The sequence below is a fragment of the Prunus mume genome, linkage group LG2, assembly GCF_029339155.1.
Source record: "Prunus mume cultivar Tortuosa linkage group LG2, ASM2933915v1, whole genome shotgun sequence".
In the NCBI taxonomy this organism is placed as follows: Eukaryota; Viridiplantae; Streptophyta; class Magnoliopsida; order Rosales; family Rosaceae; genus Prunus; species Prunus mume.
Window position 1 is genome coordinate 12,301,577 of NC_142699.1, and position 26,697 is coordinate 12,328,273.

At 36.6% G+C, this 26,697-nt stretch overlaps 3 protein-coding genes across 4 annotated transcripts; 2 read left to right on the forward strand and 1 right to left on the reverse strand.

Annotated features, from left to right (window-relative positions):
- Positions 1-7,361: 7,361 nt before the first annotated feature.
- On the forward strand, positions 7,362-9,190 carry LOC103320741 (putative WRKY transcription factor 60). Its single transcript, XM_008222461.3, has 5 exons — positions 7,362-7,661; positions 7,776-7,841; positions 7,990-8,337; positions 8,431-8,547; positions 8,634-9,190. Exons 1-5 carry the CDS (start codon positions 7,578-7,580, stop codon positions 8,988-8,990), a joined length of 972 nt encoding a protein of 323 aa, XP_008220683.2. The 5' UTR covers positions 7,362-7,577; the 3' UTR covers positions 8,991-9,190.
- Positions 9,191-14,745: 5,555 nt separating this feature from the next.
- LOC103320740 (putative WRKY transcription factor 40) lies at positions 14,746-16,586 on the forward strand. Of its 2 annotated transcripts, none has more exons than XM_008222459.3 (5): positions 14,746-14,845; positions 14,926-15,029; positions 15,200-15,400; positions 15,486-15,605; positions 15,926-16,586. In XM_008222459.3, exons 2-5 carry the CDS (start codon positions 14,958-14,960, stop codon positions 16,388-16,390), a joined length of 858 nt encoding a protein of 285 aa, XP_008220681.2. In that variant the 5' UTR covers positions 14,746-14,845; positions 14,926-14,957; the 3' UTR covers positions 16,391-16,586. The 2 variants fall into 2 exon arrangements, with proteins under 2 accessions (XP_008220681.2, XP_008220682.2); XM_008222460.3 differs by having other exon boundaries at positions 14,805-14,827.
- A 627-nt stretch (positions 16,587-17,213) lies between these two features.
- Positions 17,214-26,045, reverse strand: LOC103320739 (actin-binding FH2 (formin 2) family protein). The gene is given in 21 exon segments (XM_008222458.3): positions 17,214-17,429; positions 17,544-17,943; positions 18,311-18,377; positions 18,466-18,534; positions 19,017-19,133; positions 19,222-19,293; positions 19,498-19,592; positions 19,901-19,982; positions 20,072-20,122; positions 20,219-20,299; positions 20,631-20,672; positions 20,812-20,910; positions 21,075-21,146; positions 21,593-21,722; positions 21,813-22,299; positions 22,302-22,364; positions 22,367-22,426; positions 22,429-23,764; positions 23,930-24,151; positions 24,368-25,068; positions 25,558-26,045. Coding segments are annotated over 20 exon segments (4,107 nt in total). The 5' UTR covers positions 25,631-26,045; the 3' UTR covers positions 17,214-17,429; positions 17,544-17,755.
- Positions 26,046-26,697: the final 652 nt, after the last annotated feature.

Here is a 26,697-nt window from a genome sequence, read left to right on the forward strand (position 1 = left end):
GCTTTAGAGCGAGTGTTCAAGTATTTGAGAGGAACTTTGGATTACTCAATATGTTATAAAGGTTTTCCTTGTGTAGTAGAAGGGTATAGTGATGCTAATTGGATTACAGATAGTTCTGATGTAAAGTCTACTTCAGGATATGTATTTTTGTTAGGAGGAGCAGCTATATCCTGGGCATCCAAGAAACAAACAATAATTTCAAGAAGTACAATGGAGTCAGAAACTTATAGCTCTTGATACTGCATGCACTGAGGCTGAATGGATTAAGAATTTTTTGTTTGAGATACCCCTTGTGAACAAACCCATACCAGCTTTTTCTATTCATTGTGACAATAAGGTTGTCATAGATTTAGTAAGACAAGCTCATACAAATAAGAAAATGAATAGACACATTCAAGTTAGATATAAGTCTGTGAGAAGCCTATTAAATAAGGAAATGGTATCCTTGGATTTTGTGAAGTCTGAAAAGAATATTGCTGATCAGTTGACCAAAGGTCTATCTAGGAATGCAGTCCTAGATTTGTCGAGGGGGATGGGCCTAAGCCCGTAAGGAAGTCACCTAGGGAGGTAACCCAACCTTTGTGATTGGAGATCCCATGAAAAAGGTTCAATGGGTATTAACAATTCATATTGCGTGACTTAGATTCCAGCACTCTAAAATAGAAGATATTAATTAAAATCTCCTGCTCATCCCTATGACATTAGTGCTTATGGATGTGACATTAAGGAAGGACATTATCCTGAATGAGTTTCGAGGTGAGTATACTCTCGCAGGGTACGAGTCACATGTACTCTTGGAGGACTCACCTAAGTGAAAGTAGTCGTGAGGCCGCGACTGTGAGAATTGGGTTATTCTCTAATAACTTTCATGAGAATCAAGATTAAGCGCATGGTCATTAATAGCGCTAACCCGCGCCAAGTTTATGGATCGGTACCGTGTGTGTAACATGTTGTAATTTGAATCAAAGGGGTCTAGTTCAAGACATAGTTCACTATGATTCCTTCAGATGAAAGCTGTTCACACTAAGTGTAGGTTCAAGTCCGGAAGACACCTACACCTATTGCACAGTATACAAATTGCCCAAGTTTCCTTATCTTTACTTGTTTTTCATCTTTACTATTCCTTATGAAGTTTTGGATTTTGTGGGGGATTGTTAGTTATTTATTACCTTGTTTTATTTTATTAAAATTCAAAACTTATTATTATTATTGTTATATATTTAATAGTAATAGTTATTTATTTTAAAAGTCATATTTATTGACTCAATAGATGTAACTCTATAAAAGGGTGTCTGGAGTCTTATAAATAAAGAACTCCACATTCATAACAGGGTACGAACAATTCTATGTTACTCTCATCCTCCATATCTGAATCACACTCATCATTCTCCATCTCTTACAATTCTCTTTATCTATTTCTTGGGCAATCAATCAACACTTGGTATACCCGTCTGCCGTTGGCGTGCATAACGGACCAGACATCCTGTGAGGCCTTTGGGTTGTATCTTGGAGTTGTAGACACCGCCATAACCTGCACGTAGGAAGGCGTCTACGGCTTTAGGACAGTGGTTATCGTGCCTCTCTTGGGTTCACAGGCCAGACTTTTTTTTCCCTTTAATCTACCTATTATTAATTGTGATTTCTTTTAATTGGATATATTTAATCTGTTTATATTTACACAAATCTGCATTTATATTTAACAGAACACAACACCTTCCCTTCTTTGTTTCCCATTTCTTTCCGTTTTTGCTTTTGTTTCCCATTTATGATCAATTGACATAATTCACATTAGGTCAAACAACACTTTGTTAAACAAATTCCAACAACACACCAATCAATGTCTGTAATGTGAATAACACAACAACCTCCCTTCTTTCTTTCCCATTCCTTACCCTTTTTGCTTTTGCTTCCCATGTTCTATGTCTGTTATGAAAGTGAAGTTCCCATTAGTTTTTGTTTTCTTGCCTTATTTATCATCCAAAAAATGAGTTATGTGCAATCGATCGAAGAACTCCAAAACCAAACACATGTGGTGTTGGTTTGGAAAAGTAAGAAAACGCAAAACACGTACGTCACGATAAAACATGTGGAAAAAAAAACAGGGCAAATTAACTAAATGTCCGCTTAAGTAAGCATACGTCATGAGGCTTACGTGTAGGTGCTGATGTTATATGCATATAGATTCAGTGTCATTACACGAATATACAGTTGTGTTGGTGGGTGTGAGAAAACTTGGCTTTTTCTCAATATGCTGATATGATATGCAAGCAAAGGTCGCAACTTGACTTACCAAATTTATGGTCTTGCTGCTTACTTTTCCAAGCTCTCTATCTACTTGATTTGTCTATGTATATAATCTAATGTATGATTAACACGTAGTTAGTGCATATTAACAATATCTGTTTAAATATCTGTTTTGAGTCATTAAAAATAAAATAAACAAGTTTTGTAAGGTGTGCATATGCAATCCTTCTCTCACCAAATTGAATTTTGATTTGACTACTTAAAGTTGTTTTACTTTTGGTTTAATTTAAAACTTCTACCTAACTAGAAACTAAAGAATGGGTAGATATAGAAGAGCAACTTCCACCCATTTGCGCTTAGTCATAACATGGGAGGAGTTAGGGTAGTCACTATTTACGTGAATAGTAGTTTCCATTGCAAATAGTATTTTCCATTTTCACCCGTTGCCATGGCAAATGGCAATTACTATTCATTTTTTATATTTTTTTCACAACTTTTTTTACCACAATAATTAATTTGGATAATATTTTCGGATTAGATTTTTGGGTTCTTACGTGTCAATACTATTCATATCTCATAATCGGATAAAATTTTTAATTTCAAATTTCAGATAAATTTTTTAAAAAATTGGCTGGTATTTATAAAAAATTCATTAATTTTTGGGTATTTTTAATAAAATTCGAATTTTTTCCAATATTTTATTGTAAAAAATTGGCTGCCGTTGGATTAGAGGAAAAATCAGATCGGAAAGCCTGCACGACGCCACTTGGCAACAGGGAAAAAACAAATCGAGGTATTGTAGCGGGATACTGTAGCGATCAGAGCGGATATTGTAGGCCCGACGCCGCCCTCGCTTTGGACCTCGGCTGAAGCTACCTTTGGGCTAGCCGAGTTGGTGGGTCCCACACCTCCCGGGCTTGGGCTGTCTCAAACAACTTTCCTCACCTCGGGCTGGGCTCCCAGAGTTGCTCTAATCATTCAAAAAAACGCACATAAACGACTATGAATCATTGATTGATATATACTATTACGATTGTGTATTAAAGAATGCTTCTCGGAGCATCTGAGAATGATTCGAATTGTATGAAGGGAAACTTTCACATACAGTTTTATTTTTGGGGGTTAGTTTTTTCTACGCAATGCAAAGCTAACATTTCTTTAATAAATAGATATCAAGATCATTTCGACGTAATATAGAAGATATCGGTTGTAAATCGCAATAAGAATCAAACCAGTTGGTGGAAAATTCGATCCCATGCATCCATTATCAATATCTCCTTTCCTTGAAAAGGTGTTCATTTTTTCCGGGAACTTCCAACCAAAGATAAAGTTGACGTCGAGTGGCAAAGAAAAGAAGAACACAAACATGATAAAACTGATGCCGCATGCAGCCATACGCACGCATGCTATATGGCACAGAGATTCCACACGCCTTTGAATTCAGATAAAACTTTACAAATTTATGAACAATATACACGGTTGCTTGAGCCTAATTAGTTTTTGGAAAAGATTAAGAAACTACAGTTAGCTTAGCTTAGCAAGAAGATTATTGAGATGATGACGTTTTATGTATGACATAATTTGGTCTTATAAAAATTATATCCACCAACCTTTGTTTCATTAATTTGTATTACCAAAATTGATACCCATATATTTCAAATTTGACCATCTATAATATAATTGTTGGAATCTTTGTATACAAAGACCATAATGCTTTCACTATTGGGCAAGATATGTTTTTTTTTTTCTATTGATACTGACAAAAAACTTAGTTTATGTTTTGGCTTGATTATTATATATGGTTCAATAATTCAAAGACTAAAACATAATTAAAAGAAAGACTGAATTGTACTACTTTGGTCTCCTCGAGGTTTTCTTCCACGTTGTGATGTCATACAAAATCAATAATATATACCATGATTGCATTGCCACAAGGATATTCTTCTTCTTATATAACGTGTGAAATGAAAATGACAGGTGGTGTAGTGGTTTGAAATAATTGATATTTTATGAAAAGTTTTGAGTTCGAGTTATAGTATTCGTATAATGTGTGTGAGTTTAGTATATTACCTTAATTATAGGATGTTTTCAAGAGTTTACTCCTTACGTGAAACGAAAATATCCGAATAATTAAAGTGGAGTACGACTCTTTTACTGCAGTCTCTTTAATTAATGAAGAGATGCTTAGTCACCCTTTCTCTAGCCTTATCCATGATTCCAAAGACATGCTTTTATGTGACTGGGACTGTTCCATTTCTCATATTCATAGAGGGGGAGTACTAGCAACTTTCTCTCTAACCTTCTTTTTTGGACTTTTTCTCTTCTTCTCATGACAAATGTCAATTTCTTTACACTTAAAACTAGGGGTGGCATTTTAGACCGAAAAACCGCAAAAACCAACCGACTATTTACCACAATGAAACCGCGATCGCGGTAAATCGAACAGTATTTGCGGTATGAAGAACCGAACCGCATTTGCGGTTGCGGTTGCGGTATTTAATTTTCAAAACTTGCTATTACCGCAAACCGCAAAGTATAGCCAATCTATGTTGTTTTATTTGATATTATTATAATTAAATGTGCTAAACTATATTGTTTTATTTGTAGATAACATTGGTGTTCAAACAACACAATGAGGTTCTTTAAATCCACTCACCACCAACACTTGAGTTTGTAACTTTAGTTTGTAACATTGATGCATTGCATTTTTCTTTTAATTTATAACTTTAATTAACTTTAAATTAGATTTTTCTTTTTAGTTGTAATTTTAATTCATTTTGCTTTGCATTTTCCTTTTGGTTTGTAACTTTAAAGGATTTGGTATTGGAATGCTTGAGAAGTTTAACTTTAATTGGAATGCTTGGAATTGTAACTTTAATTTTCTTTAGGTTGTGAATGCTTGAGAAGTTGAGGAGATTGTGAATTTATATATGTTTGAGAAGTTGAGGTAGTGTATTTATTTATTTAGGTTGTGAATTTATATTTTTGTGAATGTTTGAGAACTTGCGGTTTTAAACTGCTAATTCGTGATAACCGACCGCTTTTTGTGGTTTATCTGCGGTTTCAAAAATCACCATACCGCAAATAATTGGTTGGTTTGCGGTTTGAGCAAAAATTCGCGGTTACCGAACAGCAACCACCCCTACTTAAAACAATGTCATTAGTACATCATACAAACTAGTTTTTGTTTTCCAAGTTTATCCTTATTAAATGTATTAATTTTTTTTTTTAATAACAAGCTAATTTTTTTTTTACAACTTTCTTACCAAACTTGTTTTTTAAAAACTAATTTTTTTTTTCCCAAAGAGAACGTGTGTTTTGTTAAAAACAAAATAAAGATGATAACAACATCTTGAAACAAACTTTATTTTTAAAGAAAAAAAAAATAGAAGTTTTTTTAATTATATAAATTTATTATTTAATTTTTAATAATGTGCTAAAGAAGTGAAACAAAATTTGAATAAATTGAAGGAAATATAAAAGCCAATACATTTTAAAAGGATAAACTTGGAAAATAAAAACTAACTTGTGTAATGCATTAATGATATTGTTTTAAGTATAAAAAAAATGACATTTGTCATAAGAAGAAGGGAGAAGGTTCAAAAAAAAATGTTAGAGAGAAGGTTGCTAGCATTCCTCTTCATAGAGAACAAAATAATGCTGCTGACCATATGGGTCAAAACTCCAATTTGGGATATCAAGTTGTTGATCTTCCCCCTCCTTCTATTATAAGCCTCTTGGCAAATGATTCTGTTAAGATGACCAATGCCAGGATTGTCCTAGTGCAGTTCTTTCTTGGGCTTCGGTCCTCCCTGTAACAAAAAAAAAGGCAAAAATAGTTAGGTGGCCGACAAACACTAGGGGAAAAAAAACCATGTGATCCAATTTTGCTGTCACATTTTCCGGTTTCAGGAATCCAATTTTAGCAGCCATGTCCACACTTCACACTGCAGTGTGCCCGAATTTCAAGTCAAGGTCGAGCTGGGTCAAAATGGATCCATAATATTTTTCAGGAATTGAACTGTTTCCCTACATTAATTCAAGGCCTTCTTTATTAGTTATTGACATATGATATGCATGATGATCGGAAGTCAATCAATTCTTCTGACCTCTTCATATAAGTATCAATCATGTTCAATTTTTGTACACAATCTTTTAAGGGAATTTTAACTTTTCACACTGCCAGTCTCTGCCCAGTTCACATTGCATCTGCCTCCTCAACTTCGAGGTGTTGTCGGTCCAGTTAAGTCGGTTTTGGGGTTAAGTTGCTTTTCGGATTTTGCTTCCACTTGTTAATTAAGTCACCCAGAAAAGGAGAACGTTATCAATATCGATCGTTATGAATTCATCATTGTAAATTAGCAAGAAATTATCACGGTATTTTTTTAATGGTTACAGTCTACTACGTACAAAAACATCAAAAGAGGTCAACATCAATGGATAAGGTTGTATGCATAGCCGAAAGGCCATTGAGTGAATTAAAAAAAGATCGTACATAAACAAATTAATAAAAAAGAGGGTTCGTGCAAAGCCGAAAGGCTATAGTAATTTTTTTTTTTTTTCCCTTCATAGAAATAAGGAATGGTCTAAATTATTCTGACTAAACGACCGACTAATTTACGAATCAAGTTTGAACGAACATATACGCACTAGAAATGAAGACAAGGGCCCCCCTTGTTTTTTCTTCATAGAAACAAGGGGGACTCCTAAAAGACACGTAAAAATAGGAAAGCTGGAGAAAGCAAAACAAAAATATTAACAAAAAAGTCTAAGGTTGGTTGAAAGTTGGAGCTTAGCTTGATGTAATTTCAAAACCGTGTTTTTCCGCCGTCCCAGTAGTCATGTCCGTGTGTAGCTGTGGCTTTTGATCAGTCAATTTTGACAAAGAAGACGCCTCAAGGAGAAAGAGGAGTGGCCAACATGCCAACATGCCAACATGCCTACATGTATATTATAATTTTAATTTTAATTTTATCTTCTAGCAATAGTGGGAACCTTGACCTTGACTTCAAGACCGACATGGCTTTTTTCATGCCCCATCGCCATCTCTCTCTCTTTCTCTCTCTACAAAATGTTGATTTTTATAGATAGAGATAAAAAACATGAGATGACAATCTCAAGAAAGTCCTTGAATGTCTTCTCTCTCTCATCACCCTCTCTTTCCTCCCACTTTCCCTTCCCAACATCAAATTCTTTCTTATTGTCCTTCTCCCATCTCTCTTGCTCTCTATATAACTTGCTAAGGACTGGTTTTCCTTCAATACTGAAAAGAAAGATTTTGATCGATAGAGAGCTTCAACTGATAATAATTCAAGCTTTTTTCGTCGTCAGCAATGGACTCAGAATGGGTGAACACTTCTCTCGGCCTCAATGTTATTCCTTTCCACCCTGCTAGTTATGATCAAGCTCCTGTGAAGGTGAGATTTGTTTCTGCTGCCTTATAATTGGTTTGAGCTCTCTTGCTATCTAATTAATTAAGTTCTAATTCCAACCTCTAATTAATATTCAAATCTACTTTTTTTTATTATCAGAAGCAACTAGAGCTTGAAGGGGATTATGCTAAAGTATTTGAAGGCCATGCATCGGTGAAACAAGAGGTGAGCTAATGCTTTTGAACGTTCATTTCTACTTCAAACCCTCGTAGCTAGAAATCAAAGCCACTAATTAATCTCTTTTGCTTAACTATTTAATTAAGAAACTAATAAGATTAGCGTCTTCTTTGATTTGATGGATATGTTGAAGCAGGCAGCAGCTAGCCATGTATTGATTGAAGAGTTGAATAGGATAAGTTTGGAGAACAAGAAGCTGACTGAGATGCTTGCCTCTCTCTGTGAAAACTACACCAATTTGCAATCCCATGTGAAGGAGTTGATGATCACCAAGCAGCAAAGTTCTGATCAAAACGATTTGGCTACAAACTTCAACAAGAAGCGAAAACCGGACAGCGAAGACTACAGCAACATGATTGGATTAACTAGTACTGAGACCAGCTCCATCAGTGATGAAGAGTACGGATGTAAGAGGCCGAAGGAGAACATGAACTTGAAGATTTCTAGGGTTTATGTACCCACTGAAGCCTCTGATACACGCCTGGTAAGCCCTAATTATTGACCCAATCCATTGCTTGAGATTTGATGCTGAAAAGTTGTCCAAAATATTAATTTCATGGATTTAAATTTATTTCAGATTGTGAAGGATGGATATCAATGGAGAAAATATGGTCAAAAGGTCACGAGAGATAACCCATCTCCTAGGGCTTACTACAAGTGCTCCTTTGCCCCAAGTTGCCAAGTTAAAAAGAAGGTACTTACCCTTTTTTTTCCCTTTCCTCCTCACCTCTCATAAAGAATAAATAATATTGATATATTTGTTAACGTTTTTATTTTCAGGTGCAAAAAAGTGCGGAAAATCCATGTGTGTTGGTGGCTACATATGAAGGAGAACATAACCACATGCACCCTGAAACCAGAGCTGAAGTAACATTGATAGGCTCAATATCTCCAAACCAGCAGCTTAGTCCGCTTTCTCCATCCATGCCCAAGAGAACATCGCCAGTTCCAACTTTCTCATGTGACAAAAATAATAATCTGAGCCCCCGAGAAATCGAAGGCTCTCCACCGGCTTTTCAACAGTTTCTGGTCCAACAAATGGCTTCTTCCTTGACCAAAGATCCCAATTTCGCATCTGCACTTGCTGCTGCCATGTCAGGAAGATTTTCAGACCATTCTCGGATGGGAAATTGGTGAAAATCAAACCCAAGAAAGAAAGAAAAAAGACGAAAAATTAGAGCTATGTATACCCGATTATTATCACTTAGATTGAGTTCTTAATTTGCTGGTTGTATTTAATTTTATTTACACATCATTTGAGAGTTGTAAAGTGCAAGGATATGTAAATAGAATTATGAAATCATCATGAATGAAGAAAAAGGGTTAGTTGTTCTTTACTGAAGTAGTACACTTGTACTATCTCTGGTGGTGGTGGTGTGCTAGACCCCTTTCAAAATCTAGATCATTAGATTGGAATTGCTGAGAATAATCCCACACACAACAATTTTCTTCCTCTTAGAAAAATCAACGAGAAAGTAAGCAGGAATTTCCAAGAAAAATACCGACGATAAAAAATATAAAAATATATATATAAACGACTTGATCGGTGGGGGTCTTATCAGATAAATAAATTATTTATTATTATTAATTATTGTGCTGAAATGTTTGAACAAGAATTCGAACACCTGTGGCAGCTAATTAAGGCATACAGGAAAAGAAAAAGAGTGCATCAACATCACGATCAGTCTAATAATGAACAGGAAAATATAATGACTATTGTAATGTAGCTACAAATTGACTATTGCTATCCTTAATTTAATTTTTAGTCCCGATGCAGCCGTACAAATTGACTAAAGAACTTGATCCCATATACTTTCCAAAATTTCTTTGCAAAATTACAGAAAAATCAGTGTATAAAGAACTAGCATCTCGGCGGGTGCTTTTTTTATTATGAAGCATTAATTTTTGCTCACCACTTTAACTCAAAATATACCCTCATAATTCTTTTTAACATTTGACACGTGTCTATTAATATAACTATGATTTCATAAATACAAAGTAAAGAGTTAGTTATGATTATGTCAATGAACACGTGTCAAGTATTGAGAAAGATAGTGAATACACCTTCAGTTAAAGTGGTGAGCAAAATATTTTATTTTTTATATATTCTTTTTATCTTTATGTATAGAGAATTTTTATTTGACATGAACTCTTGTATTTCCTTTGCCTTTGTAAAGTATATGTTATGAATTTTTTAAAACGAGAGCAATTTTCACATAACTTAAAATTACTTTCTCTAGGTTTATTTCTTATTTGGGTAACAGATTTAATGTACGGAATTTAACATTTATTTGTAAAGTTATCATTTTAAAAAACTCAATTTCTCTGGAAATTTTAGAAATGACAACTTTTAAATAGAATTTAAAGTGGGGATTTATGACCTCCAAATTCCATGTTTTTTCTCATGCGGAGTTTCTAAATTTTTATGTTTTAAAAAAAATCCAAACCTGGGAATTGGTTCATATTAATTTAGAAATTTTAACTTTTATCAAACTCCCAAATTTATTTCCATCATCCAAATGCATTGATATATGCGAAAATTCAAATTACAGAGGTAGCCAGATATATAGGAAAGGAAAGTCATGGAAATATAATTAATGAATGATCAAGTCTTTGGCTTTGGCTTCTAGGTCTTGTTTCCTTTATGACCACCAGTGAAAGTCTTTACACGTGAAAACGATTTGCTCGTAGTGGACTGACTACTTTAGAAGATCCACCCCAACGCAACATCAAGTGGCCCTTTGGCACTAAGTAAGAACCTTTGGCACTAAGTAAGAACCACCCACTAATTCGTAGCACTTGCATGACTTATGGCTTTCGTCGTGATCATGCATGATGAATTTCTGGAAAACGATGACCTTGAGTTGATGTGATCTTTTAAATTTTTTTTTATAAAAAAATATACTTTAGGGGTCGTTTGATAATCATTTTAATTTTAGTTTTTTGTTTTCATTTTTCATTTTTTGTGCTAAAGTATAGAGAAAAATGAAAGTGAGAATATGAGTGAGGATGAGAATGAGAGAGGATGAAAGGGGATTATGGGAGGGAGGAGTAATAAAAGTGAAAACAATTTCAAATAGATTTCAGTTTTTAGTTTTTGTTATTCATCCTTCCTCCATCCGTCACTCTCATCTTCCCTATCAATCCCATATTCACTCACGTTCTCACTCCCTCCTTTTCCTCCATACTAAAGCATAAAAAATGAAAACTACAAACTAAAATTGAAATAGTTATCAAATGGGCTCTTAATGTCCAAAAAAGACATTATATTCAATTGTAAGGAGGCGGACGCATACACTAAGCCGGTAAACTAGTCTAACTCACATTTGTAATTTAGAGACAATTCTAAAATCAAACTCATATGTCTAATTCTAAAGTCATATATACTTATTTATATACATGATTGAATGACGCAAACAAACAATCCTACACCATTCTGTTTTGTAAATTAGTTTTTAACACAAATAAGCATGACATTTTCTGCAATTTGATTGCTAAGCTTGGTCTTAATTTGGCCATTATTTATTTGAAATTAGTGGTGAAAAATACACGAACATAAGATGACTCTTATACTCCACCAGAACAAAAACAAAAAACAAAATATCTCTTGCACAAGTAGCCGCGGGAGATATACATTTTGGAAGAACAAACTCTAACAACTTTTTCTGAGGCAAAAAGAGCTTGCAAGGGAATTTCAAAAAACTCTCTCTCTACTTCCTGAACCCTAGCCCCCTCTCTTCTAGCGCCGCCAGGAGAAGTGGTCACCGACCCTTCTCCCCCCCCTTTTTCTTGCCTCCTTGCTCCTCCTTTCCTCCTATCCTCCCTTCCCCTTCTCCTCCCTCTTTTGGTTCTTTGGTCGGTTTTTTCGGCTTTTTCTCCTTCCCCGCCTTTCTTTTTCTCTCCCTCTCCCCTCTCTCCTTCGTCCCCCTTCCTCTCCTCCCTTCTCTGTCCTCTTTTCCAGATCTCTACCTTCACTTTTTCTGTTTTTTTGCTTTTGCTTTCTGTTCTTTTCTCCCATCTCCTTCTTTTAATTTCCTTTTTGATTTTCTCCTTTACCCCCTTTTTTCCCTGCCTTCTCCTCCATCTTCCATTCCCCTCCCCTAAAAATTTTGCTCCACGGGTTGTCTGCCTGCTTTTGCAGAGCCGCCTTTCGCTCTTCTTTTTTTAAAGTTTAATTTGTTTCGTGTTTTAGGCCGTGAAGGCTTCGGTTTTAGGTTTTGGTGTTCTTTACAGGTTTCTGCAATGCATTTTCTCTCCTCATTGTTGGAGGCTGCGTCACATCGGTTGATCTTAACCACTATCATCGGCTCCTTGACTCCACAGATGTTTCTTCTGTTGTCTATCCTCAGTGGAACTGTTGGAGTTTGGGATGCCTTTAAAGTGCAAATTGCACTTATTTCTTGGATTATGGTAGTGCTACTCCTACTGGGTGTAGCTTTGGTGGCTTGCCCACCACCATTTTCTGTTGGTCACTGGTTTCTCCTTGGTGGTTGTCGGCTTGCTATGGTGGCGCGGCTTGTGACTGTAGGATTGTGCGGCGATGTCCGTTAATGGTGTTAGGTTTCCTCATGTTGTGTTGAGCTTTGTGGGCTTTTGCATTTTGTGGGTTTTCTGCCTTGATGTGGGCCCTTCGCTCTATGCGCTTAACGCTTTATGTATGCTTTATGATTTTGTTAGTTTATTTGAGTGGCTACGCTCAGATGCATTGCAGATTTTGTGTGAACTCAATTATTTGAGTTCATTTTGATGTAATATGGCGTTTGACCTTCTATTAAATGAAACAAGATTTCGTCCAAAAAAAAAAGTAGCCGCGGGAGACGAAATGAATTGGAGCCCTTGAAGGCATCGAAGGGTGAGGACTGAAGAGGAGGTTTCGTGCATGAAGTGATGAGCTCTTTTTAGGTGGTTGACTCCGACGACCATTGACTTCTGAATATGTAAACAAAGACTTTTGGTGATTGAGTCCTTGTAGGCCGTACGCCACACTCTACTCTTCATTATTTAATTAATATTTTGTAGCCAGTTATTTATTCCCATTGGCCAATGCCCACTTTGCTCTTTATCAGCCCATGATATATTGACATGTGAGAGAGAACTAGACCTATAACTTTGCTCTTTATCAACCTCATGGCCTATATCATTGGACTTTTCTGCCCAAAATTTTATATATATTCTATAAAAAAAACATACTTTTCTGCCCAAAATAAAAATAAAAATTGCACTTTTTCGATTGCCCCCACCTCCACATGCTACTTCACGAGTCGGTCTAATATGAAGAATGATGAAGAGATTATTGATTGAGAATGTGTCTTACTAGTTACCTCACTATGATTAGCTAGCCAACTCAAAAGAAAAAGTAACAACTGTTGTTTGATTAATCAGGGTAAAATATAATTGACCTAGAGAGAGGACTCGTCTAATTGAAGATATATATTGGCCGGATAACATTGTCAAAATCATTTTCGAATAACCAAATATGTTTTATCGAGTATTTAGTTTGAACAGTCCCGTTCTCTTATGGTCACCCACCCTTGAATCTAATTTGAGGACTAAGAAAAAATTAGTCTAAAAATCAATATTAACATTTTATTTTAACTTAAATAAAAACTAGAAGGTACCAAAAAAAAAAATGTTGCTTAAACTAAAACACATCCCCATCCCAGTGGTAGAAAATCAAGACCGTGTTCTTGCCATTTCTGCCGACACCCACCTCCGCCTCCGGCGTCGCAGACAATTCAGAGCCACCCATGCCCTCAAAACTTGCATTATATTCTCAACGAGCACGATTTATTGTTCTCTTCATTAAATATTTATTAATTAAATTTGCCGTTTGCTTCATCTTGTATACTGTACTATTGAGAATTGCTCATCATCGTCCATACCAACAACAGCCACTGCCAATGTTGTTGTGGTTCTCATAAGCAAAATCATAATTGCGACAATCATATACTGAAAATTGAGTAAATTTGAGTATATGATGCAAGTTTGAGGGCATGGTGGCTCTGGATTGTCTGCAACGCCAGAGGCGGAGGTGGGTGTCATCGGCAATGGGTGCAAGAACACGCTCTTGATTTTCTACCACTGGGATGGGGATGTGTTTTAGTTTGAGCGACAATTTTTTTTTCAACTTTTAGTTTTGATTTAAGTTAAAATAAAATGTTAATATTGATTTTTAAACTAGTTTTTTCTCAACTTTTAGATTAAATTCAAAGGTGGGTGACCATAAATCTCTTAGATCATAGGGGTCCAAGAGAACGAGACTGTTATTTGAAATAGATAAGAATAATTTAAAAGATTAGAGAAGGTTGTTAAAGGTGAATATACAAAAAAAACATATATTTAAGAGATGACTCGTATGATTGATATAATCATGAATACTTTTAACATTGCGAAAATCGTTATCGATTTAGGTAATTGAAATAGATAAGAATAGTTTTTGAAGGTCATAGAAGGTTGTTGTAGGTGAATATGTAGCGTCTGATCAAAATGTTATCAAAACATGAGTCAATAATAATTCTATTAATAAGAGTGTTTTATATCTGAAACAAGCAATGCATGGTTTCTTTGTTTTTATGATATTTTTATTCTTAGGAAATTAAAAGGGAAAAGATCGATAAGTGGGAATTCAAAAGAAATATACAAGTGAGGCAGCTAATAAAGGAAGACCATAAAACACAACGTCAAGATTCAAAAAGGCTCTAAAACACGCAGGACCCACCACAGCCATGGCAGAAAGAAAAAAGCATATTTTCTTTCATATTTGGGAGGAATTAGGACTAGTCGCTGCTGATGTCAGCCTGATGACGCGGGTGATATTACGTGTGCTTGTCGTGTATGCGAAGAGTCATGATTCTCATGAATTCTCCATATTTTTTCCAACCCAAGGATTTGATTTGAATATAAATTCTCCACACCCAGGCAGAAACTGATGAAGACCATAACCAAGAGCAGTTAGCAGCCACCCACTGAAACTGGTGCAAATTGCCAAATAGGTCTTTGCTATATTTATGTCTATGTGGAAATCAACTGTGAAAGTTCCTTGAATTTAACTAGATTATTTTCCAACTTTCAGCACGGTATTATAAATAAAGGATTTTCCATCGGATGATTTCATATTGTCCTGTGGCTCTTGAAATCTTGATGAACATGGATGCTCACACCCCTACCAAAAGAAAGGTAATTAACATGGATATGCTATCATGTTCCCTGCGCATCGAGTTCCTCTGTTCGAATTCCCTTCCCAAATATCATTTGTATCAAATATATGGGGTTTCTTTTCGGCCTTTGATATGAAAATATGTTTGCATGTTGGCCTTAGCATAATTAGATTTTTGTTTGATGAGCAGGTGGATGATCTCCAACAAGACTTGCTGCGTCTGCGAAAAGAGAATGAAGCTCTGAGATTCTTGCTTCAAGCTATGACCACCAAATGCAACACACTTGAGCAGCTTATCCGAGAGAAAAACATTGAACGACATGATCAGTTTCCGGTTGCCCAGAAGACAACACAGTTTCTTGTGAGAACCGACTCCAAAGACAACACCCTAGTAAGTCTAAACGCTAATCATCAGTTGGCAAGTTAATACCCCCAATACACCGTTTACTAATATTATCTGTGAATTAAATGATTAGATTGTGAAAGATGGATATCAATGGAGGAAATACGGACAGAAGGTTACGAAAGACAACCCATCATCCCCTCGAGCTTATTTCAAGTGTTCCTTGGCTCCTCGATGTCCGGTCAAGAAGAAGGTAACCTACGCTATACGCTATGCCTTAGCTTGAACTAGAATCCTTCGTTTTTGCTTTGAATTTTCCAGAGAAATTAACATTAATTTAATATATCATTTACCAGTCAGAGTTTTGAATTCGGACCAAAATTTTGGATAGATCTGGTTTTAGTCATGACATGAGTTGCTCACGTAAATGAATTGATCACCAATTGGCTAAGCTTCCATGCATATTTATTATTAATAGATGCCCTATAAAACAATGCAGAATTAAAAAATTAAAAATATAAAATGGAAAATTTTCGCATATTAATTTGTTTGAAATATATGTATGTATTTTAGGTGCAGAGATGCATGGTGGATAAGTCTGTTCTTGTGGCAACATATGAAGGAGAGCACAACCATGACGCCATCAATGGCTCACCACTTGGACAATTTTTCTGTTCATCATCCACCGCTGATCATAATAATAATATTATTTTTAATCCTATTAATTTTCCTTCGCATGGTATCTCAGCAAATATTAATAATAATGATGTCATAAATATTGCTAGCCCTTCGAATTCTTCTCGGCCGGTGCCTATCACCCTTGATCTGACACTCTCGGGATCCATGAGCAATCAAGAAAATAATGGATCAGCTGGAAGCCCTCAAAACTCATCATCATGTGCCCCGAACATCAACTGTGAAAGTAGAATTGAAGATTACGTTGCTTATTTAACCAAAGATCATAATTTCACACAAGCTTTGGCTGCTGCGGTTGCAAGCTCCATTACAAGACCTTCTGCAGACACAGAAAACCAGTGAACTTTTAACTTAGCCTAGAATTGCAAGACTTCTGTAAGCAATAGCTTCTTTTGTTGTCTTCCTCTCATTGAGAAAACCAAGAGTTATTTCCTTGTACTATTTTTTGCTGGTCTGATGAGGATGATCATACGTTTTAGTGTTGTTTGTGAGGTGTTGATGTAAGATTTCTACATGCTTGCTTTCGTTTTTTCTTTTACATTTTACCTTTTTTTTTGTTGGAAGAAAATAGTACCCAAAGATAAAAACGTCTTAATACTGTCATAACCATTAATGAAAACCTAGTTCAGTTGTATACATGATGAGAAAGTTTTGATCAAGCAGGGCATAAACTAATGTCCATTCTCATACTCATCTGATCAAACCACATGTGAATAGCATTATAATATGTCGAACATCAGTGAATAGCATTATAATATGTCGAACCAGAGTGCATAATTGAATATTTCACCTTAGTCACAAACCCATTATATAGTGCTAGAGTGTTTCACACTCCTTTTGATAGTACTGAGGGAACGATTGAACAGGCGTGCACACAATGACGTGAGAGTTGTTGGAGGACATACGTCATTGAAATTGGACTCGGGTTTTAGTTATTGGATTAATTATTTTCACTATGTCACTATCTCTTTGATTCATAATAATACCTACCTAATGTTGTGACAAATGCAGTTGACTCGATAACCAAGCCAAAGATCAAAAACCTACCAAGCATGTGGCTCCTGTGGTCCTTGGCCCTTTCATCTTCACTAAGAGCCAAAAGCAAATTAAAGTTTTGAATCAAAATCGTATGGCCTTATTTGGCCCTTTCTCAAAATTTCATATGGAATATAATATATTGCACTTTACTACTATCTTATATAAAAGATTTACATCCCTATAACTAAAAAAAATATACATATGAAAAAAATATAACTAAAATTAGTAATAGATAAAGGGAAACTAAGCTGACTATATTGCATGTATTTTTACAACAAAATTCCTCAGTTGTATCTTACAAGTGGCTCATCGAACAGGGGAACTCCATAAAACTCCAGCAACTCTGCTCCAAAGAACAATAAACCATGTTACAGAAAACAACAATGTCACTAATTACAAGCTTCACCACTACAGTAAATCAGAACTTTCAAAAAAAAGAAGAGGATGTTAGGCTTACTAATTAAGGTGGACCTCTCCCCTTCAGCAAACCACCAGCATTACTTTAAATCATGAGGAAAACATTCTTCTCCAGATCATCAGAATTGGTGGTTCCAGTTGTTTTTGTGCTCTCAATCCTTTGAAGGGATTTTCATCCATGGAGTGAAAAAAAAATTACATCCATTGGAGAACGGCTTTGGTTGCTGGAAAAAAATATGGTGAAATAGTTCTTTATGATTTAATGTTGCCACTCTTAATGGGAGTCTGTATCAAGAGCTCCTTTTTGGGAACAGTTCCCGCTTTCATTTTCTCGTTTTCCGCCCCCTTCTGTGCTTTCTTCTTTTCAAATTCAAGCTGCTTACAGTTTTCCTCGTGCGCTCGGGCAAACATCCTCACAAAGTTGAGCAGAGTAGATACAACTACAGGGAAAATTCCAAATAAACTCAAAGAGAAAATACGATAAACAACAGAAGGAAAAGAAGAAGAAGAAGAAGAAGAAGAAGACGAAAATAACATGTACAGGTATCACCAAAGAAAAAAAAAATCAGCATTTAGTCTTTGGCGATACCTGTTTATATATCTCTTTTTTTCTTTCTGTACATGGTGCTAGAGAAATCACAGATCAATTAACAGTTAATTAACAGTTTACTCTCTCTTATGAATGCCTGACACTCAAGGCAGAGAGTATAGACCAACAGTATTTAAAATCATCATAGGATATTAATGGATAAAGATAATTACTGATGATTCTTCGAAAACCAGAAGCACAAATTAAAACATATATACCTTGTTCAAATGGGCAGCGAGCAGGATCTTCCCCAAAATAAAGAGCCAATGCATCTGCATTTCTCCCCTGAAGACAACCACATTGAAAAGTGTAAGTGTGTTTTTCTTTCATACCACAAGCAAAACCCAACTCCTTAAACAAACTTGACACATACCACATTAGAATAAAGTGAAGCCAAAGACCTCACTTCAGCTTCGGCATGACTAAGGAACTCCTTTAGTGTCTGAACATTTGTCAGGAGATAACATAAAATTAATATTAAGAAAACTATTAATAGAAGCAGCATAATATCAAATGCAACATATGATCTTTCTAAAACAACATTAGTGAGGTAGTTGTTGGGCTTTGCAATCGGTGATCAATTTGTTTGGTATTAGAACTTTTAGGTATTCCTTTATGATGACCAATAAGTTTTATCTGTTAGCCAAATATGTCATCTAATTCAAATTTGTTACCTATATGTAACAAATACGCCTTTCAGACATATCTGAGATAGGCAACTCTGAGTAAGCTTACAAATCAATTAGTACAGAAGGAACATCAGGTGATTGCTCACTTCTTTGTTTTTCTATCAAATTGTCAAGTATCCAAACGATTGCTTTCTCCTCTTTAAAGCTTATCTCATTCTAAAGGCAATGCAGCTAACCCCGGTAGGAAAGTCATGCCATGGAGATATGTATGCATGAAGTAGTTGATGCATGTAACCTTGCAAAAAGTTTCTGACACAGGACCATCATTTTCTGAGGCAGTCAACTCTTGTACAACCTTCTCTAGCCCTTTACTGATGGCTTGCATTTCCTCTGCCAAATATTTCAATTGTATCTACATCATAATTAAAAACTTAGCTCAGTCAAGCTTGTATAAGAAACCCACTGTATCTAAACTAAATTGAACAGGAAAAACAGAATACCTTCGTTGAAGCCTCCAAACTTGTGAGGTCTTTTGGAAAATCAAGAAGTTCTGGCAGCTTCTCCGCAAGCACCTGTGGTTTGTTGAAGATGAATTTTATGAGCAGAATTGTTAAAGTTTTAAATTATACAATCAGAACAATATTATAAGATCACTTTGGGACCCAACCAAATACAAGTTTTCTATATGCTTAAACTTCTACGACACAATATGCACAAAGTGCAGGAGAAGTTCCACAAAACATTAACACAATGGACTAAAGGCTTTAAAAAATTACCTTACAAAGGTAATGCATAAGAGTCATCTTGTTATTCCGGGCTCGTGTATCAGTGAGCTTAAGGAGACTATCCAATCGAAATCCAATAGCAGAACCTACAGAAATAATTAAATAAACTAACTGCGCACATAGAAAGAACACAAGGTACCGGAGCTTCTAGGAAAAAGACTAAGAACAAAATAATCACTGCAAAACAAGGACCTGTCATATACTAATTATATAGCTATTTCCACCTTTCCTGTCAAAGTAGCTTATTGAACAAGTTACTACATTTTACCTACAATTACATATCTGCCCAACCCCAACTTGCAACTTTGTAGCATTTTTATCACAAAGGCTGCAATTTTCCATTTATGTACAGTCAATGTATTAGTAGAAAATGGCAACCAAGTATTTCACTCACCTCTTGCAGTCCCATGGTTCAAGGCATTACCCAGAGAAAGAATTGTTTGCATGATCCTTTTCAGCTTTTCCGAACTTCTGATCTGATAAGCACATTCATATGATATTAAAGAGATGAAATTTTCAAGCAGGAAAAAAAAACTAGAAAATACAAAAAAGAAAAGAAATTTGCCTGATCAGCTACTGAATTGACTGTGTTCAAATTCTTTCTAAGGTCGGAAACCTGAAAAATGCAACACCATGGACAAATGCATAACAAGAAGCACAACAGAAATAGAAAGCATCTGGAATAAAATCATTAGACAATTTGTCCCCTTACCTGGGAATGGAATTGTATTTTAAATGAGAAAACTCTGAGCTTCGGCTCTACCCGGGGAACTTTCATTAATTCAAGAAAAAACTGTCACAAATTGCATAGAGCAATTAATTAAAGCATAAAATGAAGTGAGAGACACTGGGGAGGGGTGAAGAAGAGTTGAATGATTATGGAAGTGACTTCTTCAAAACCAGTTCAGTTACTTCTAAAAACTAAGACTCTAAAGCTCAAGATTTATGCAATTGAAACATAAAGTATTTCATCCCAACCAAATTATAATGACAGCAAGCTATGAATATAATTTCAATGCACATCATTATAATGGCAACAATAGCCTTGCTGTCCACTATATGACTTTTCAAGTGAAAAGAAAGGAGAGTTAAAGGAAAGTGGAGGAGAAGTAAAATCCACTCACTTGTTCACATCTTCCCAAGTTTTCCTTATCTCCACTGTAACCCTGAGCAACAAAGCATGATTTGTTATTCAAGAAAACAGAAGACCTTATATACTCACTGTAAGCAATTTCATGTACAAAATAATCAGGTCATATTTATAGAAGCTCTCACGATGGCATAATTAAAACTAGATAAAAGTACCTTGAGTAATTCCATCTCTTCCTTTGTTGGACAAAATTTTATGAGGTTCTCAACCTGATCAATATCTAATGCTGAATCATCCAAGGCAAGCACTGAACTCTGAAAAATATACCACAGACAATAATTATTTACTAGTGGAAAAGTATGCCATCCTATTTTCTTAAATGAATGGAAGTTAGCATTTGGAGCTTTGAAACTGCAACCTAACAAAACTGTTAAGAAGCATATACAAGCAAACAGGTGCCTTTAGGTTTATAGCTTACCATCACATCAGGCAAAGGGATTTTAACTTTAGAAAGCATTATTTCACAATTATATGCCCGCCTTAGCTCAATCTGCAAGAACCAGTAAATTTCTTGTGAGGATTGAGGTGGCAAAGGAAGACTGTGTATTCAATTAGTTCAAAACAACAGAAAAAAAGATGGTACAAAAGGCAATCTGCTAAACAGATCCTCACTTCAAGCCAGTTGACTAGCAAAAACATAATTACCAGATTTCTTTCCAATATGCAAAAGGATGGCAAAAGGAGAACTCTTGCAAGCAATAATAGACTCTATTACCAAGCACCACTGCTATCGGTTCTGTGCAAACACAATATGAAGTTCCATTTGCACATACTGCTGAATTAATAATTTGATCCATATTATATATGTTACATCTAACTCCCCTTGAGGGATCCATCAAAGGGCACTACTAGTGAAAACTAGGTAGGCCCTGTTTGATTGACAGATCAAGACAACTTTTGTTATCCACAAATGAAGTATAAACTAGGGCTAATTACCAGCTGAACTTTTTCAGATTTAGGTCCTGTGGTGCGACGACTAGATTTTCCTCCTGTATTTCCATGGTCTGAATTTGGAGTAACCGCAGAAAAAAGACTCTCGAGTTCAGACATGTCAAACTCTGGAGGCCTGGAACAGAGGAAACAGAAACAGAATAATAGGGTTCCAATTGTATGAATAGAAAAAAACTGATAAAATTCCTTAACGAGTGAGGCATACTTGGTTGCTTCATCAGCCTTTTGTGCTTCAGCCCATAAGCTTCCTTGCATCGCTCTTGTTAATTTTAGCCAATGATATGGCTTCAGATTGGCCTTTTTAGGTTGAGCCTGATTTCTGGAACTTGGACGTGTGAGGCCCCGCCCCTTTAGACTAAAGGGAACACCAGAAGGTGGTCCAGGAATCGAAGGAATATTACCATTACTAGCCCTGGAATGAGGTGCTGTGGGGGCACCACCTGATATTGATACCCCATTGGGAAGAGGAGGAGGTGGTACGGGTGGCACTGGTGCAGAATTCTGGGACAAAGATTCCTTTGGTGCAAAAGCTGGAGGAGGGGGCGGTGGCGGCGCTGAAGATGTTAGAGTAGAAGTTGAGGCAGGCCCTGAACATTGAGGAAGCGGAGGAGGTGGAGGGGGGCCAGACATGACTGCTGAAGAAGTAGGACAAGCAGCTAAAGAAGCAGAACTGGGGGGTGGAGGGGAGGGGAGGGGGCGGCAATGGAGGAGGTCATGACTGTGGATGATGATCCTGAAAGAGGAGGTGGTGGAGGGGAGGGGCTGAAACTGAGCTCTCGAAAGAGGATGATGTTCCCTGGAAGGAAGGGGAGGGGGGCCTGAGATAGTGTTCTTGAGAGAAGATGATGCCTCTGGAAAGGAAGTGGGAGGGGGAGGAGCAAGGGGAGCTGAAATTGAGTTCTTGAGAGAGGATGATAAAGAAGCCTCCAAGAAGGAAGGGAGCGGAGGTGACCCTGAAAAAGGAGGGGGTGGAGGAGGGGGAATTGAAACAGAGTTCTTGACCGAGGAAGATGGAGATCCCCCTGAAAAAGAAGTGCATTGAGGGTGAGGAGAGACTAAAACTGAGCCCTCGATGTCAGAGGGTGAAGATGTCACTGATAGATTAGGAGGTGGAGGTGGAGGGGGGGAAGGAGGAATGAATGCTGACTGACCTCTACCCTGTAATGTAGTTTCAGTGTGTTGGGTAAGCAAAGACAGCGAGGAATTTGAAGTTTGTTGGGGAAGTGCTGGTGGCAGAGAAGGTGTAGTACCAGCGGAAATCTTTTCTACAGTTGCATGCCCAGAAGATTGCAATGAAGAAGGTGATGCTGACAGTGGTGGTGGTGCAGGAATAGACAGCTTACCAGGCTGCACAGATTTAGGTACAGTTAAATCAGGAGCTGATGAGGCATGGGAAGGTGGAGACATGGTCACAGGATGTGTGATTTCTTCTACACTGTTAGATGCAGCGTGATCCTGCAACAGAGCTGTAATGCCAAGGGCTGAGGGTGCACTGTGATATCTTGATATTGGCACAGGCGATCCTTGCAAGGAATTACAATATGAAACTGGTGCAGACCGGGAGGCTTGAGGTGCTCGCTGAGATATGATTTTAGATTGGGCAGGCCGTAGGAGAGCAACTTGCAGTTCCTGGGGTTCAATGTTTTTTCTAATCAAATTAGCATTTAGGGATGGTTCGAAGCTAGACATAGATTGCTTCCCATGAGGCCTATATTGGGGACTCTTGATACTATTTTCTGCTGCCTTTGGTTCTGATATAAGTTTTGCAGGAAGTGATTCTAGCAACAAATTGCCTGTCTCTGCAGTATAAGCAGAAGCACTGTCATGTTTCCCCTGAGCCACGGATGTGGGATCCTTGATATTGTTTTCTGATGCCTTCACTTCTGATTTAAGATTTGCAGAAGCTGATTCCAGCAACAAGCTGCCTGCTTCTGTGTTATGGACAGAAGCACTATCCAGTTTCTGAAGAGCACCTGATGAGGCAATCTGCTGGAGGACATTAAGTGTTACATCTGTCTTTGGATCCAGCCAATCCACATTGCTAAAAATCTCCTGAACTTTTGCAAATGCTTCCACAGGAAGACCATCTTTCTCCTCCATACCAGGCAAATCAATTGATATAAGAGAAGTAGCAGCATCCATCTCCGAGAAAAGAACCTTCATCCAGATATTAACAATAATAATGATGAAAATGATGATTAGAATAGTAGTCGGATTAATGATAACAGTAATGATGATAATGATTGATAATATTTTGCTCCTAAACATGAAATTTGAAATTCCACTGACTATAACAGAGAACACAGGGGGATATACGAGTACCTCTGCTCTGAAATCCTTGGGAAATTGATCCTTAACATTCCATAAGATGTCTATATCCTCACGATTAAGCATCAAAATATTGGACCTAATAAAGGCCGTATTGAACATGATGCGAAACATCATCTCTTCACGTTCCAGATCATTATCTAAACTAATACACTCGAGAACCACATCACCTTGGATATGGCAATGTATATCAATTTTAACTAGTTCACAATCTGCCTGCACCAAGATGTGAAGAATTAAAACAAAATTTCACCAAGATAATTTGATTGATATCCCTGCCAGAAGCAAAGCATCAACGTGTAGACAAATGAAATCATGAGAACAAATGACCGAGAAAAAGCTCTACCTTGTTCAGGAAGAGGAACCACAATCTGAGATTACCAAAAGGAATAAAAAAAAACATATAAATAAGAGTAAAGTGACTTAAACCACCTGCTTGTAATGCCGTACAAGTTTGCTCCTTTTTGGAGTTGAGAACAAAACTTTAGGAGTCCGATCAGCAGCCATAAAAGGATCCTGTCCATATATTCTAAATATTGGACGGCAACCTCCCTCTCCATCCATATTAGGAATGAATCTTATGATAATGCAGTCCAATGTAAGTGCCCTATCCAGTGGAGGCCATTCCGATCCCACATTTCTTCTTGTTATATACTGAAGATACCTCAGTTGTGAAGGCATCGGATTCAGTGGTGACATTAACTGCAAAAGTTCCCGAGGTGCTTGCTTGTAAATGATGTCCAATGTCTTGTGCTCCCCAGTGTACTGCTTCCTGTAAATCAAGAGTGCAGCCAGCATAAAGGCCAAAACCAACCACCCACCTCGTTCACAATGCATTAGGAGCACATTTTGTTGCCCGAGTGAAAGCCAGCTTTCACTTGATCTCAGGAAGTGGTGTATCGCCTCCATTGTGAGAAGTGGGCAACCTTCATAGTGTCGAGGATAGTCCATTACTGTCATGTCATACTCAGACAATATGTTAGAAATCAGGCTTTGATTTTCTCCGTCTCGAAAGTTAAAGACCATGAATGAAGCTTCAGGAAACTGTTCACGGAGTTGACTCGCTATGCCTCCTATGTAAACTTTATATTCATCTTCTTCCAAAACGTCCGTGGTAAAACAGCAATCAAAAACTACATGTGCAGACAACACAATTGCAAACATGTAAGTAAACATATTGTAAATTGTTCTGCAGCATAATAATACAGGTTCAGTTGTAACTTTTTTCTACTCATTTGTCACGGCATAATCATAATTGTAGAACCTGAGCAAATCACTGGACATATTATGAATTTTTCGTAAAACATCTGAAAATTAGTTCTTATCCGGAAAAGTTTTCGGGGACATTAACAGAGCCTCCTCAAAGTTCAACAAAGTATAATATGTTCAATAATCTCCAGTTCCATTCACGCGGACTCTGCCAAACTGATGCAGTTCAGTTCATTCTTAGGTATCCCAAAACACATTTAGTAAATTTGCATCTCCAAATATAGACATTTTCCCAAATTACAAATAAGCTGCTCTAGTTAACATTTTAACAATAAACAAAGACAAATATTTTAGCAATCAAACGAATTCAATCAACCAAATTCCTTTGAAATTAGAACCAAAGACAAACATACCATAAACCCTTTCAGAGATCTCCAAAAGCCCATCTGGCGGCTTCCTATAGAAGAACTTTCTGAACAACGCCATTGAGTATCAAGATCCGAAAATATCCCTCACAAGAACACCTAAAAACACTCCAATACAACCCACATTGTCTCAGCTCATATACCCAGATCACCAAATGCCCAAATGAATGCAATATAAATAAGGGTCAAGACGATGATGGTCTGCAGCAGAGTGTATATTGAGGAACCAGAGGAATATGGGTTTTGCTGGGTCTCTAAGGAAAGTGCTTCTGAGTATTATTTGTGGTGTTGTTGTTGCTCTTGTCTTGGCATTCACACTTTGTATGTATCAGAGAGAGAAAAGACTTAGCTTTCAATCAAGAACCGTTGTGGGACTGAGAGGAAGAGAGAGAATGTGATGATGGGTATCTTCATCTACGTTGTATTAGAGAAATATATAAAAAATAACGAAGTCAGATATGGCGTTTGTTTAAGCAAACAGAGAATAAGGGATCTGGGGTTTGTCTCTGTCTCTCTGTGTCTGTGTGTGCGTCTGTACCTAATTCGTTAGGAGAGAGAAAGAGGAGATAGAATTAGAATTACACAATTATGTGTCCTTGATTTTATTTTCTTTCTGTTTTTCTCACTTTTTCTTTACACAATTATTTTCATTGCTTTGGTGGCAATTCACACGTGTGCGTTATTTTGTTGTGTGTTTCTTTTCCACGTGTGTGACTTAAAAAGTTTCATTTTTATTTTTGTAATTGTATTTTGCTAGAAGTCCTTCACCTGTAATTACAAAGTTTTAATCACGCAAGACTTAAAAAATTTTATTTTTTATTTTTTTTGCAATAGTACTTTTCTAGAGGCTCGTCTCAACAATATGGCCGATGAAAACTATTGAGCTTACCACTGGAAACCAAAATCGAATCAATCCCATGAGGCATTTGCGACCTATCCGAACGTACTAATTGTCTTTATGTGAATACTCTACTTAAATGTACATTTTTTCGTAACTAATGTACCTATTACCAAAGGAACATAAATATAAATCCTTTTGGGTATAAATACTCTTTAAATAAATAAATATTTTTAAATTAAAGTTTAAAAATAATAAATAAATAAAAATACAATGCAGAAATTTAAGGA

What these genes read in the sequence shown, in the direction of transcription:
- LOC103320741 (XM_008222461.3), top strand. Translation starts at nt 7,578, where the DNA reads ATGGACTCAGAATGGGTGAACACTTCTCTCGGCCTCAATGTTATTCCT. An exon ending in ATGATCAAGCTCCTGTGAAG is followed by an intron (nt 7,662 to 7,775) that starts GTGAGATTTGTT and finishes TTTTATTATCAG; the next exon opens with AAGCAACTAGAGCTTGAAGG. An exon ending in GTTGCCAAGTTAAAAAGAAG is followed by an intron (nt 8,548 to 8,633) that starts GTACTTACCCTT and finishes TTTTATTTTCAG; the next exon opens with GTGCAAAAAAGTGCGGAAAA.
- LOC103320740 (XM_008222459.3), top strand. Translation starts at nt 14,958, where the DNA reads ATGATTTCATATTGTCCTGTGGCTCTTGAAATCTTGATGAACATGGAT. An exon ending in ACACCCCTACCAAAAGAAAG is followed by an intron (nt 15,030 to 15,199) that starts GTAATTAACATG and finishes TTTGATGAGCAG; the next exon opens with GTGGATGATCTCCAACAAGA. An exon ending in ACTCCAAAGACAACACCCTA is followed by an intron (nt 15,401 to 15,485) that starts GTAAGTCTAAAC and finishes TTAAATGATTAG; the next exon opens with ATTGTGAAAGATGGATATCA.